The sequence below is a fragment of the Grammomys surdaster genome, unplaced genomic scaffold (genome assembly GCF_004785775.1).
Source record: "Grammomys surdaster isolate TR1022 unplaced genomic scaffold, NIH_TR_1.0 126978, whole genome shotgun sequence".
Taxonomy (NCBI): domain Eukaryota; kingdom Metazoa; phylum Chordata; class Mammalia; order Rodentia; family Muridae; genus Grammomys; species Grammomys surdaster.
This window is the reverse complement of record NW_021621763.1, coordinates 51,360-63,091: the sequence shown is the minus strand read 5'-3', so window position 1 is coordinate 63,091 and position 11,732 is coordinate 51,360. Positions and strand designations below refer to the sequence as shown.

Genomic DNA, 11,732 nt, shown 5'->3' with positions numbered 1-11,732 from the left:
TGAGGCTTCCCTTCCCCCTGAGCTACCAGTCATATGGCAGGTTTAGTATAGAATAAAGTTTATTTAGAGCATGGGAAGGGGAATTGAGAAGTGATGAGAAGGGAGGAGAGGCAGAGAAAAATGAGAGGGGGGATTTAACATGAAATGACAGATAAAGGAAAGCCTGGATTTTTTTCTCTAAAATTAATATTGTAGTCTAGACAGAAAATTTTAGAGAGACACAAGTTTTCAACATCATAGAATATGCAATTTAGGAGAAATTAATACTTAAATCTAAAAAGTATTTCTAATTGTATCCTATAGGGTGAAGAGTAAATAATTTCTACTTCTTTTCAGATTCTAGTTTTACATCCAAAGTACCTCAACCAGAAATGTCAGGGCACCTGGAAGCCAAGAGCTGGGACTACACACAGAACAGAGATCATGACTTCTGCTACAGGTGGATCATTAGCAACTTCTCTTTTTCGGTTGAGGGAATGGGGGAATATATTACAAGTCCAGTGTTCTCATCAGAGGCCAATGATGAAGTGGTATGGTGTTTGAGAGTATACCCAAATGGGATTGATGAAGAAAGCAAGGGCTACCTGTCACTTTACATGACACTGCTCAGCTGTAAAAAGAGCCCAATTTTGGCAAAGTTTCACTTTTGTATCTTAAATGCAAATGGGGGAAAAAGCAATAATGCAAGGAGCCCAGGAGTCTGTAGTTTACTGCCGTACCAAGAATATGGATTCAAAAAGTTCATTCATCGAGGTTTCCTCTTGGCTCAAACCAATTCACTATTACTGGATGACAGACTTACCCTCATCTGCAAAGTGAGAGTGCAAAAACATTCCTTAAGCATTTCTGGACAGGACACAAGACCTGCAATCAATATTCCAAGGTGCACATTGGCAGATGACCTAGGGGAGCTTTGGGAGAATTCCCTCTTCACAGACTGCTGCCTATTGGTAGGCGGACAAGAATTCAGGGTTCACAAGGCCATTCTAGGAGCTCGTTCTCCAGTTTTGAAAGCCATGTTTGAACATGAAATCGAGGAGAGTCTAAGGAACCACGTTGAGATCCATGACCTGGATTCCCAAGTCTTCAAGGAAATGATGGGCTTCATTTACACGGGGAAGGCTCCACACCTCCACAGCCACTCCATGGCCACTGATGTGCTGGCAGCTGCTGACAAGTATGGCCTGGAAGACTTGAAGGTCCTGTGTGAGGATGCCCTCTACAGGAGTCTCTCTGTGGAGAATGCTGCACAAACTCTCATCCTGGCTGACCTCCACAGTAGAGAGGAGCTGAAGAGTCAGGCTCTGTATTTCATTTCAGTTCATGCTTCTGAGGTCTCTCAGACCTCAGGGTGGAAGTCAATGGTGGAGTCACATCCCCACTTGGTGGCTGAAGCATTCCTCTCCCTAGCTTCTGCAAAGAGTGTTCTCTGGTCCCCCCCTCTCAAACAACTTAAGTGGTCTTTAAGACCTGTTCAGCAAAGACCTACATCTGTATTCCAACAGTAACAACCAATGTTGTTACCAACATCTTCTGACTAGACTACAGTATTGCTGGAGCATTTACAATGAATCTGAGAGAAGGCAACATGATAGCTCAGGATTTAAAACAGCTGTAATATGTTTAAAAGGCAGGCGGAGGGAGGGCAGCTCAGGAGTTTGAGACACTACCTGATGTCTATCCTGTTGATGTTCTTGTTTGGTTTTTGTCTGATGACTTGGAATCTCAGGTTCAATTTAGGTGCTGGCCCTAAGCACAGCCCAACTAAGTGTCTTCAGAAAAATATGTCTGCATTGAACTGAGCACAACAGATGAAAGGAGAAATCAAATATGAATGTTTACTCATCAATGAAGAAAAAGCCAATGAAGCCTTTCTTTTAAAGACTCAGTTTTTGGGAACTCAGCTGCAAAAGCAATTAGTGCTTACACGGAGAACTCTGTTTCAGTTCCTAGGGCACACAGGAGAGTTTTTAACCACCTGTATTGGTGATCCGGAGGATCTGAGGCCCTCTTCTGGTCTACATGGCCACAAACAGCTCTGTAGACAAAACCTGAACCTAATGAAATATAATATGAATAAAACTTTTAAAATACATCTGTGGATTCCAGAGATGTTTATGTTCAGAAAAGTCATGAGTAGTCCAATCAGCCAAGTTCAGCTGTGGATGTTTGTGCAGACCCCACCCTGTCCTAAAAGTATTAGAAACTCTTGGTTTCTTTCTTGGAATTTAATTTTAATAAATGAGAACTCCACAATCACACTCTTATGACAACTGAGAAGAATATGCCAAAGTGGAGGAAGTCTACACCTTCTAGGAGAGAAGTGTTTGTGGGTCAAGGCATGCAAAACTCTTTTATGTGTTTTGATATTAGTAGGGATTGGTTCATTATAGATTCACATTCCCTAGGCCAGTGGTTCTATAACTTCCTAATGTTGTGCCCCTTAATACAGTTCTCCATGTTGTGGCCAATGAACCATTAAATTACTTTGTGGCTACTTCATAACTGTAATGTTGCTACTGTTAGGAATCAGACAGTAAATAGCTGATATAGAGGATATCTGATATTCAATGCCTATGAAAGGGTCATTAGGCTGCCAAAGAGGATAGGGACCCACAGGATGAGAAGCATGGCTCCACAACATGCCTGCCAGCACACCAGGTAGACTGTTTACAGATCTTCTTTTCTGTTCTCGAAGACCCAATCCCACAATCTGTAGCATACCACCTGTGGGAGTCTTCACTGCCAATTCTTCCCATATTCTATGCTTCCCACAGATCTTCTCCTTCTAACCCCCCTCCCTGAACTCTTCACTCTGTCCTAGCATTCAAGCCAGCTTTGCACTCCCACTGTCACAAGTGCTACTCTTCCCATGGTATCAGAAGGCTAAAGGGATATCCAAACCTCTCTCTTTGCTCCACCACTTAAAATATCACCATTCTTATTCTCAGCTCTATAGTAGGAAATCTGCTATGCTTTTTCTTTCCTGTAAAGCACCAACCCCAGTGAATCACAAAGAACTTCTACCACAGTCTTCCTTCCCACAACTGAGCTTATCATTCAGCCTCCAAATCCATCCGGCATTCACTAAAAACACAGCAACAGAATAGGGCAGGGAAACAGTTATGGAAACTGAAGAATTCATCACTCCCTCCTCCATGCCAACTTAATTTCCCCAGTCTCATCTAGAGAGCTATATCATAACACCAGCTGTAGCCTTCCTTTCTGCCTGCCTACATGTCCTGTGAGTCCCACAGACAATTACTTTCTAAGTCCTTGTTGTTATTTTAGCACCTCTGCCCAGCATGCACTCACTGACCAATCCTGACAAAAAAGAATGGAAGCTGCCTCCTTCATTTATTGTAGATGTACACTTATCAGTATAATTCTTAAAACTATAGAACATCTTCTGGGGTAATCAGTTTTCTCCATCTGCCTCAATTCCAAAGAGACAAAATAAGCAGATTCTGTTGGAATGTCCTCCCTCCTTTGAACCCCTTTAGACTTTTAACACATCCCAATTTCTAAGTGTCACCTACCTATACGCAGAACCTTGAACAACCAGTGGCCAAAACCATTAGGTCCAAGGAAAAGTTCCAGCTTGACACCAGTTATGGCTGCTTTCAATTGTCAACTTGACTATATGTAGAATGAACTACAATCCAGAATTTGTAGAGATCTTATAAAAATGTAGAGAGGATTAAGACAAGACCTACTTGTACAGGCCTTTAATTCCAGCATTCAAGAAACAGAGGTATGTAGATCTCTGTGTTCAAGGTCAGTTTGCAGAACTAGTTCTAAGTCAGACAAGCCTAGGCAGTGAAAGATGTAATAAAACAAAGAGGGCATATTCCAGTCCCAGCAAACAGCAACATTGGGCAGCTTGGTTCATGTTGCTCTAGGTTAGAGTCACCTTTTGATCAAGATATAGAGCTGTTGGCTCATCCAGCATCAACCCTGACTACATGATTGTATGCTTCCCACCATGATGATAATGGACTGAACATCCAAAATGGAAAGCCAGCGCCAACTCAATGCGTGTCTTTATAAAAGGTGCTTGGTCATGATGTCTTTTCTTTTTTTTTTTTTATTTATTTTTTTTATTAATTTCTTTTTTTTTTTTGAACATGAAATGCTTTTTTATAGCATGTTTTACAAGGGGAGGGGGTAAGAGGGTCCAGGTGGTGGAAAAGTACAAAATCTTCTTTGCCTGTGCCTTGAAACATGTCATGGTCTATATGGTACACTGCCTTGAATTATGATCTACCTGCAGTTCTTCAGAAGATATGGTACACTGCTTGAGTTATGGTCTCCCTGCTATTCTTAAGAAGACATGGTACTCTGCTTTGAGTCTATCTGCAGTTGCTAAGCAGGATCTTGCAGTTGCCAAGCTTCAGAGGACATTGTGCAGGTGGGGAAAGGTAGGGGGTAAGGGTAAGGGCGAGGGTCCTGGCTTCTGGCATCTCCCCCTTCTCTGTTTAGTTAGAGAAGGCGTCTTATGTTCAATCCCAACTATGTGAGTTTTGAATTTGGATGTCTAATTATGGGGGGTCTTAGACAAGTTCACAACCCCAAAACACTGATGTGAGACGAGTCACATCGATGGTCGAAGGCTTTAGGCTGTCGACGATGGGCAACGTCAAGGGACTCTGATGTGGGTGAAAGGAGGGTGAGAGCCCTGTCTTAGGCCATGTAGGCTGCACCCACTCCCAGCACCACGCACTCCTTTTCGGCTGCATTGGGTGGGCCCCTGGGAAGTGGACCTACAATAATCCCGTCATTGGACTAACTCACAGCCATCCTAGTCTCTTGTAAATGTTCAAGTTACCAACCATTTGTCAGTTTGGGGTGTAATATTGTCATAAAGGAAGGCTCCCCAATGTTAGCGGCCATATCAAGGGTGGCCTTGGTTTAGGAAAAAGCCAATTTTTGTTGTGGTGATCAAGAGGCCAAGCTCTCTAGCGAGAGAAATGAGGGCAAAGCCAGGCATACCAGGAACCCTTCTGGAGGGCGTGGAAGTCTAGGGGTCGACCGTAGGGGGAGGCAGGGGAGCTGACAGCTGTGTCAGTCTCCTGCAGAGTCACTTCTGGATCCTCTGCAATTTTCAGCTGATGGTAATGAACTTCAACTGCCTTCTTGATGGCAGCATCAACCTGGTTCCGTGGATGACAGGTCACGGGCGATGATCTCTGTCTTGCTCAATCTTGATGTCGTGCGCACATCCTCTCAATGAGGTTCCGTCCGGATGGGTCCTTGCCTCGAGCCCCACGTCTGGGTGCCACTTGACCCGACCGGCAGGTCCTGGTTATTCGTGGGGCCGAGGAGGACTGCAACCTGCTATTCTTCAGAAGATATGGTACACTGCTTGAGTTATGGTCTCCCTGCTATTCTTCAGATGATATGGTACACTGCTTTGAGTCTGTCTGCAGTTTCCAAGCAGGATCTTGCAGTTGCCCAGCTTCAGGGGACCTTGTGCAGGTGGGAAAAGGTAGGGGGTGAGGGTAAGGGCGAGGCTCCTGGCTTCTGGTCCATCTGGGTTAGAACTTCTAATAGCAGGCATCACGGGTGATTCAATTTTACCTGGAAAGAAAAAAGAAGGGGATTCTCAGGGAGATTTCTCTTCCCTGGATGTAAAGTGTTATTCATCGTATTTATGATTGGGCCTGGCTTTGTGAGGGTATCTATTTTTTTCATTAATATTTGTGGTAGCCGGTTAGCTGTGCCTTCTGTGGTATTGGACAGGCATATCAGTCCTCGGCTCCATAAGGGAACTGGGACTGGGGCATTCCCTTTATGGGTATGAGGGTCCTTCCCCATATCTGTGGCAAAGTTTTGTTGGTCTTGGTGGTGCCCGAGGTCACCAACATGGTCAGCAAGAGATTTGCCATGAGCTTTCAGCTTTAGAGAGAGAAAAGTGAACAAGGCATGATGGAGAGTATTTCAGGGGGACTCCTTCTGAGGGGGTACCGTTCCCCCTCTTTTGTTTTTAAAGCCAATTTTTCAGAGTTCTTGTAAAATCAGGGCAGAAGCGCCAACAGTTGCTCCTTCCACACTCAGAGAGTCATGAAGGCCTTATTTAAGGATATATAAATCTATATTAATAATCTTTTGTCAAAGGACTTTTATAGCTCCACTGACAATTAATCAAGACTATATGATATATCGATTAGAAATAGCTTTTTCTACTTTTTGTGAGATTACCTCTCTTTTGTCAATTAACTGTTGAGGAAGTTAGGGTTTACCACTCTCTTGAGAATATTGAACAGAGATTTAAATTCTTTTGTGGAGAGCTTAAAATAGTATCTTAGCCAATTTGCATCTCCTAGAAACTTTTGAAATTAATTTAAAATAAACAGACTTCCTTTTTTTTAAATCCTTTATCTGTGTGGGGTTTTTATTGGGTATTGTACGTATTTACCTTTCAATGTTGTCTCCTTTCTCATTCTCCCCCCAAATCCCTTATCCCCTACCCCTTCCTCCTAATTTTTGTGATGGTGTGCTCCAAACATCCTCCCAGTCCCATCTCCCTGCTCTCGAATTCCAACACAGTAGGGGATCCAAACTTTTGGGGACCTTGGCCCTCCACTTTCACTGGAGTCTAACAAGGTCACCCTCAATTCCCTATACAGGTGCGTGAGTCCCTCCCTTTGTGCTCTCTGGTTGGTGGTTTAGACTTTGGGAGTTCTGGTTGAAACTTTTGATGCTCCTTCTAAAAAGGACCAACGCATTCATACTTTGGTCTTCCTTCTTCTATGTGAGTTTTATGTGGTCTATATGAAGATTCTTAGAAATTGTGAGCTTTTGGGCTAATATCCACTTATCAGTGAGTGCATACCATGTATGTTCCTTTGAGATTGGGTCATCTCACTCAAGATGATATTTTCCAGCTCCATCCACTTGTCTAGGAATTTTGTGAACTGATTGTTTTTAATAGCTGAGTAGTACTCCATTGTATAAATGTACCACATTTTCTGCATCCATTCTTCTGTTGAAGGGCATCTGGGTACTTTCCAACTTCTGGCTATTATAAATAAGGCTGCTATGAACATGGTGGAGCATGTGTCCCTGTTGTATGTTGAAACTTCTTTTGGGTATATGCCCAGGAGTGGTATAGCTGGGTCCCTAGGTAACGCTATGTTCAATTTTCTGAGATACCGCGAGACTGCCTTCCATAGTGGTTGTACCAGTTTACAATCCCACCAACAGTGGAGGAGTGTTCCTCTTTCTCCACATCCACGCCAACATGTACTGTCACCTGTGTTTTTGATCTTAGCCATTCTGACTGGTGTGAGGTGGAATCTCAGTGTTGTTTTCATTTGCATTTCCCTGATGACTAGGGATGCTGAACACTTCTTTAGGTGCTTCTCAACCATTCGAGCTTCCTCAGTTGAGAATTCTTTGTTCAGGTCTGTGCTCCATTTTTTAATAGGGTTCTTTGATTGTCTAGAGTCTAATTTCTTCAGTTCTTTGTATACCTTGGATATTAGCCCTTTATCAGATGTAGGGTTGGTGAATATCTTTTCCCAATCTGTTGGTTGCCGCTCTGTCCTATTGACTGTGTCCTTTGCTTTACAGAAGCTTTGCAGCTTTATGAGGTCCCATTTGTCAATTTTTGGTCTTAGAGCACAGGCCATTGGCGTTCTGTTCAGGAACTTTTTCCCTGTGCCTATGTATTCCAGGCTTTTTCCCAGTTTCTCTTCTATTAGTTTCAGTGTGGCTGGTTTTAGGTGGAGGTCCTTATTCCACTTGGAATTGAGCTTTGTACAAGGAGATAAGTATGGATCAATTTTCATTTTTCTACATGCTGACCACCAGTTGGACCAGCATCATTTGTTGAAAATGCTATCTTTTTTCCATTCAATGGTTTTAGCCCCTTTGTCAAAGATTAAGTTACCATAGGTATGGGGGTTCATTTCTGGGTCTTCTATTCTATTCCACTGATCCTCCTGCCTGTCTCTGTTCCAATACCATGCAGTTTTTATCACTATTGCTTTGTAGTACAGCTTGAAGTCGGGGATGGTGATTCCTCCAGAAGTTCTTTTATTGCTGAGAGTAGTTTTCGCAATCCTGGGTTTTTTGTTATTCCAAATAAATTTTAAGATTGCTCTTTCTATCTCTGAGAAGAATTGAGTGGGAATTTTGATGGGGATTGCATTAAATCAGTAGATGGCTTTTGGCAAAATAGCCATTTTTACTATATTAATCCTTCCAATCCATGAGCATGGGAGATCTTTCCATCTTCTGAGATCTGCTTCGATTTCTTTCTTCAGGGGAATGAAGTTCTTGTCATACAGGTCTTTTACTTGCTTGGTTAGGTTCACACCAAGGTATTTTATATTATCTGTGACTATTTTGAAGGATGTCATTTCCATAATTTCTTTCTCAGCCAGTTTATCTTTTGAGTAGAGGAAGGCTACTGATTTGCTTGAGTTAATTTTATATCCAGCCACTTTGCTAAAGTTGTTTATCAGGTTTAGGAGTTCTCTGGTGGAAGTTTTGGGGTCACTTAAGTATACTATCATATCATCTGCAAATAGTGAGATTTTGACTTCTTCCTTTCCAATTTGTATCCCTTTGACCTCCTTGTGTTGCCTAATTGCTCTGGCTAGGACTTCCAATACTATATTAAATAAGTAGGGGGAGAGTGGGCAGCCTTGCCTAGTCCCTGATTTTAGTGGGATTGCTTCAAGTTTCTCTCCATTTAGTTTAATGCTGGCTACTGGTTTGCTGTAAATTGCTTTTACTATGTTTAGGTATGGACCTTGAATTCCTGACCTTTCCAAGACTTTTATCATGAAGGGGTGTTGAATTTTGTCAAATGCTTTCTCAGCATTTAGTGAGATGATCATGTGGCTTTTTTCTTTGAGTTTGTTTATATAATGGATTACATTGATGGATTTCCGAATATTGAACCAACCCTGCATTCCTGGGATGAAGCCAACTTGATCATGATGGATAATTGTTTTGATGTGTTCTTGAATTCGGTTCGCTAGAATTTTATTGAGTAATTTTGCATCAATGTTCATAAGGGAGATTGGCCTGAAGTTCTCTTTCTTTGTTGGGTCTTTGTGTGGCTTAGGTATGAGTGTAATTGTGGCTTCAAAGAATGAGTTGGGTAGTGTACCTTCTGTTTCTATTTTGTGGAATAGTTTGAAAAGAATTGGGATTAGGTCTTCCTTGAAGGTCTGATAGAATTCTGCACTAAAACCGTCTGGTCCCGGGCTTTTCTTTGTAGGGAGACTTTTAATGACTGCTTCTATTTCTTTTGGGGTTATGGGACTGTTTAGATGGTTTATCTGGTCCTGATTTAACATTGGCAACTGGTATTTGTCTAGGAAATTGTCCATTTCATCCAAATTTTCCAATTTTGTTGAATATAGGCTTTTGTAGTAGGATCTGATGATTTTTTTAATTTCCTCAGTTTCTGTTGTTATGTCCCCCTTTTGAGTTCTGATTTTATTAATTTGGATACTGTCTCTCTGCCCTCTGATTAGTCTAGCTAAGGGTTTATCTATCTTGTTGATTTTCTCAAAGAACCAGCTCCTGGTTTTATTGATTCTTTGGATAGTTCTTTTTGTTTCAATTTGGTTGATTTCAGCCCTGAGTTTAATTATTTCCTGCCTTCTACTCCTCTTGGGTGTATTAGCTTCTTTTTGTTCTAGGTCTTTCAGGTGCTCTGTCAAGCTGTTAGTGTATGCTCCCTCCAGTTTCTTTTTGTAGGCACTTAGAGCTATGAATTTTCCTCTTAGCACTGCTTTCATTGTATCCCATAAATTTTGGTATGATGTGTCATCATTTTCATTAAATTCTAAAAAGTTTTTAATTTCTTTCTTTATTTCTTCCCTTACCTGATTATCAAGGAGTAGGGTGTTGTTCAGTTTCCATGTAAATGTGGGCTTTCCATTCTCTTTGTCATTTTTGAAGACCAGCCTTAGACCATGGTGATCTGATAGGATGCAGGGAATTATTTCAATTTTCTTATATCTGTTGAGGCCTGTCTTGTGCCCAATTATATGGTCTATTTTGGAGAAGGTACCATGAGGTGCTGAGAAAAAGGTATATTCTTTTGCTTTAGGGTGAAATGTTCTATAGATATCTGTTAAGTCCATTTGGTTCATAACTTCTGTTAGTTTTACTGTATCTCTATTTAGTTTCTGTTTCCATGATTTATCCATTGCTGAGAGTGGGGTGTTGAAGTCTCCCACTATTATTATGTGAGGTGCAATGTGTGTTTTGAGCTTTAGTAAGGTGTCTTTTATGAAATTCGATGCTCTTGTATTTGGCGCATAGATATTCAGAATTGAGAGTTCATGTTGGTTGACTTTTCCTTTGACAAGTATGAAATGCCCTTCCTTATCCTTTTTGATAGCTTTAAGTTGAAAGTTGATTTTATTCGATATTAGAATGGCTACTCCCGCTTGTTTCTTAGTGCCATTTGCTTGAAAAATTGTTTTCCAACCTTTTACTCTAAGGTAGTGTCTGTCTTTGTCACTGAGGTGGGTTTCCTGTAAGCAGCAAAAAGCTGGGTCCTGTTTGTGTATCCAGTCCGTTAGCCTATGCCTTTTTATTGGGGAATTGAGTCCATTGATGTTAAGAGATATTAAGGAGAGGGTGTTCTTGCTTCCTGTCATTTTTGCTAATAGTGGAGACATCGTTTGTGTGGTTATCTTCTTTTGGGTTTGATGGAAAAGGATTATTTTCTTGCTCTTTCTGGGGTATGATTGTCCTCCTTGTATTGGAGCTTTCCTGCTATTATCCTTTGTAAAGCTGGATTTGTGGGAAGATACTGTGTAAATTCAGTTTTGTCATGGAATATCTTAGTTTCTCCGTCTATGGTAATTGAGAGTTTTGCTGGGTAAAGTAGCTTGGGCTGGCATTTATGTTCTCTTAGGGTTTGTATGATATTTGTCCAGGATCTTCTGGCTTTTATAGTATCTGGTGAGAAGTCAGGTGTAATTCTGATAGGTTTGCCTTTAAATGTTATTTGGCCTTTTTCCCTTACTGCTTTTAAAATTCTGTCTTTGTTTTGTACATTTTGAGTCTTGATTATTATGTGACGGGAGGTATTTCTTTTTTGATCTAGTCTGTTTGGCGTTCTGTAGGCTTCTTGTGTGATTATGGGCATCTCATTCCTTAGGTTAGGGAAGTTTTCCTCAATAATTTTGTTGAAGATATTTACTGGCCCTTTAAGTTGGGAATCTTCACTCTCATCTATACCTATCTATACCTATACCTTCCGGTTTGGGACCGAGCCTAGAGCAGGTCGCAGGCAGCAGCTCCGTACCCAACCGCAGAAAACCAAGAAAAACAGGGACTCCCAGGAGCTTGAACTCACGCAGCATCCCAGGTAAGGAAATAGAAGCACTCACCCCAAACAGGGAGCAACAGGGACCCACTGGGACCCAGGAATTCGCTCCTGGCCTGGAGCGGGCTCCATCCAGTCTGGGCCCGAGCACTTGCGGATCCCGGGAGGCAGCTCTGCACCCAATCTCGCAGACTCCAGAGGAAGCGGGGCTTGCAGGACCTCTGTGCCAAGCAGGGTCTTGGGCTAGGAGGTGGCAGTGCTTGCCCCCGATCAGGGAGTGGCTAGGACCCACTGGGACCCAGGAGTTCACTCCAGGGCCCGGAACGTGGGTTCCTTCCGGTCTGTGCCAGAGCAGATCCCGGGAGTCAGCTCTGCACCCAATCTCACAGAACCTAGAGGGAGCGGGGCTCTCCGTGGCTCAAGCTAG

The 11,732-nt window shown here is 42.2% G+C and overlaps 1 protein-coding gene across 1 annotated transcript; it reads left to right on the top strand.

Moving 5' to 3' along the window:
* Positions 1–371: 371 nt before the first annotated feature.
* On the top strand, positions 372–1,508 carry LOC114615619 (TD and POZ domain-containing protein 4-like). The gene has a single exon (XM_028761304.1). It carries the CDS (start codon positions 372–374, stop codon positions 1,506–1,508), a length of 1,137 nt encoding a protein of 378 aa, XP_028617137.1.
* The last annotated feature ends 10,224 nt before the right edge of the window (positions 1,509–11,732 follow it).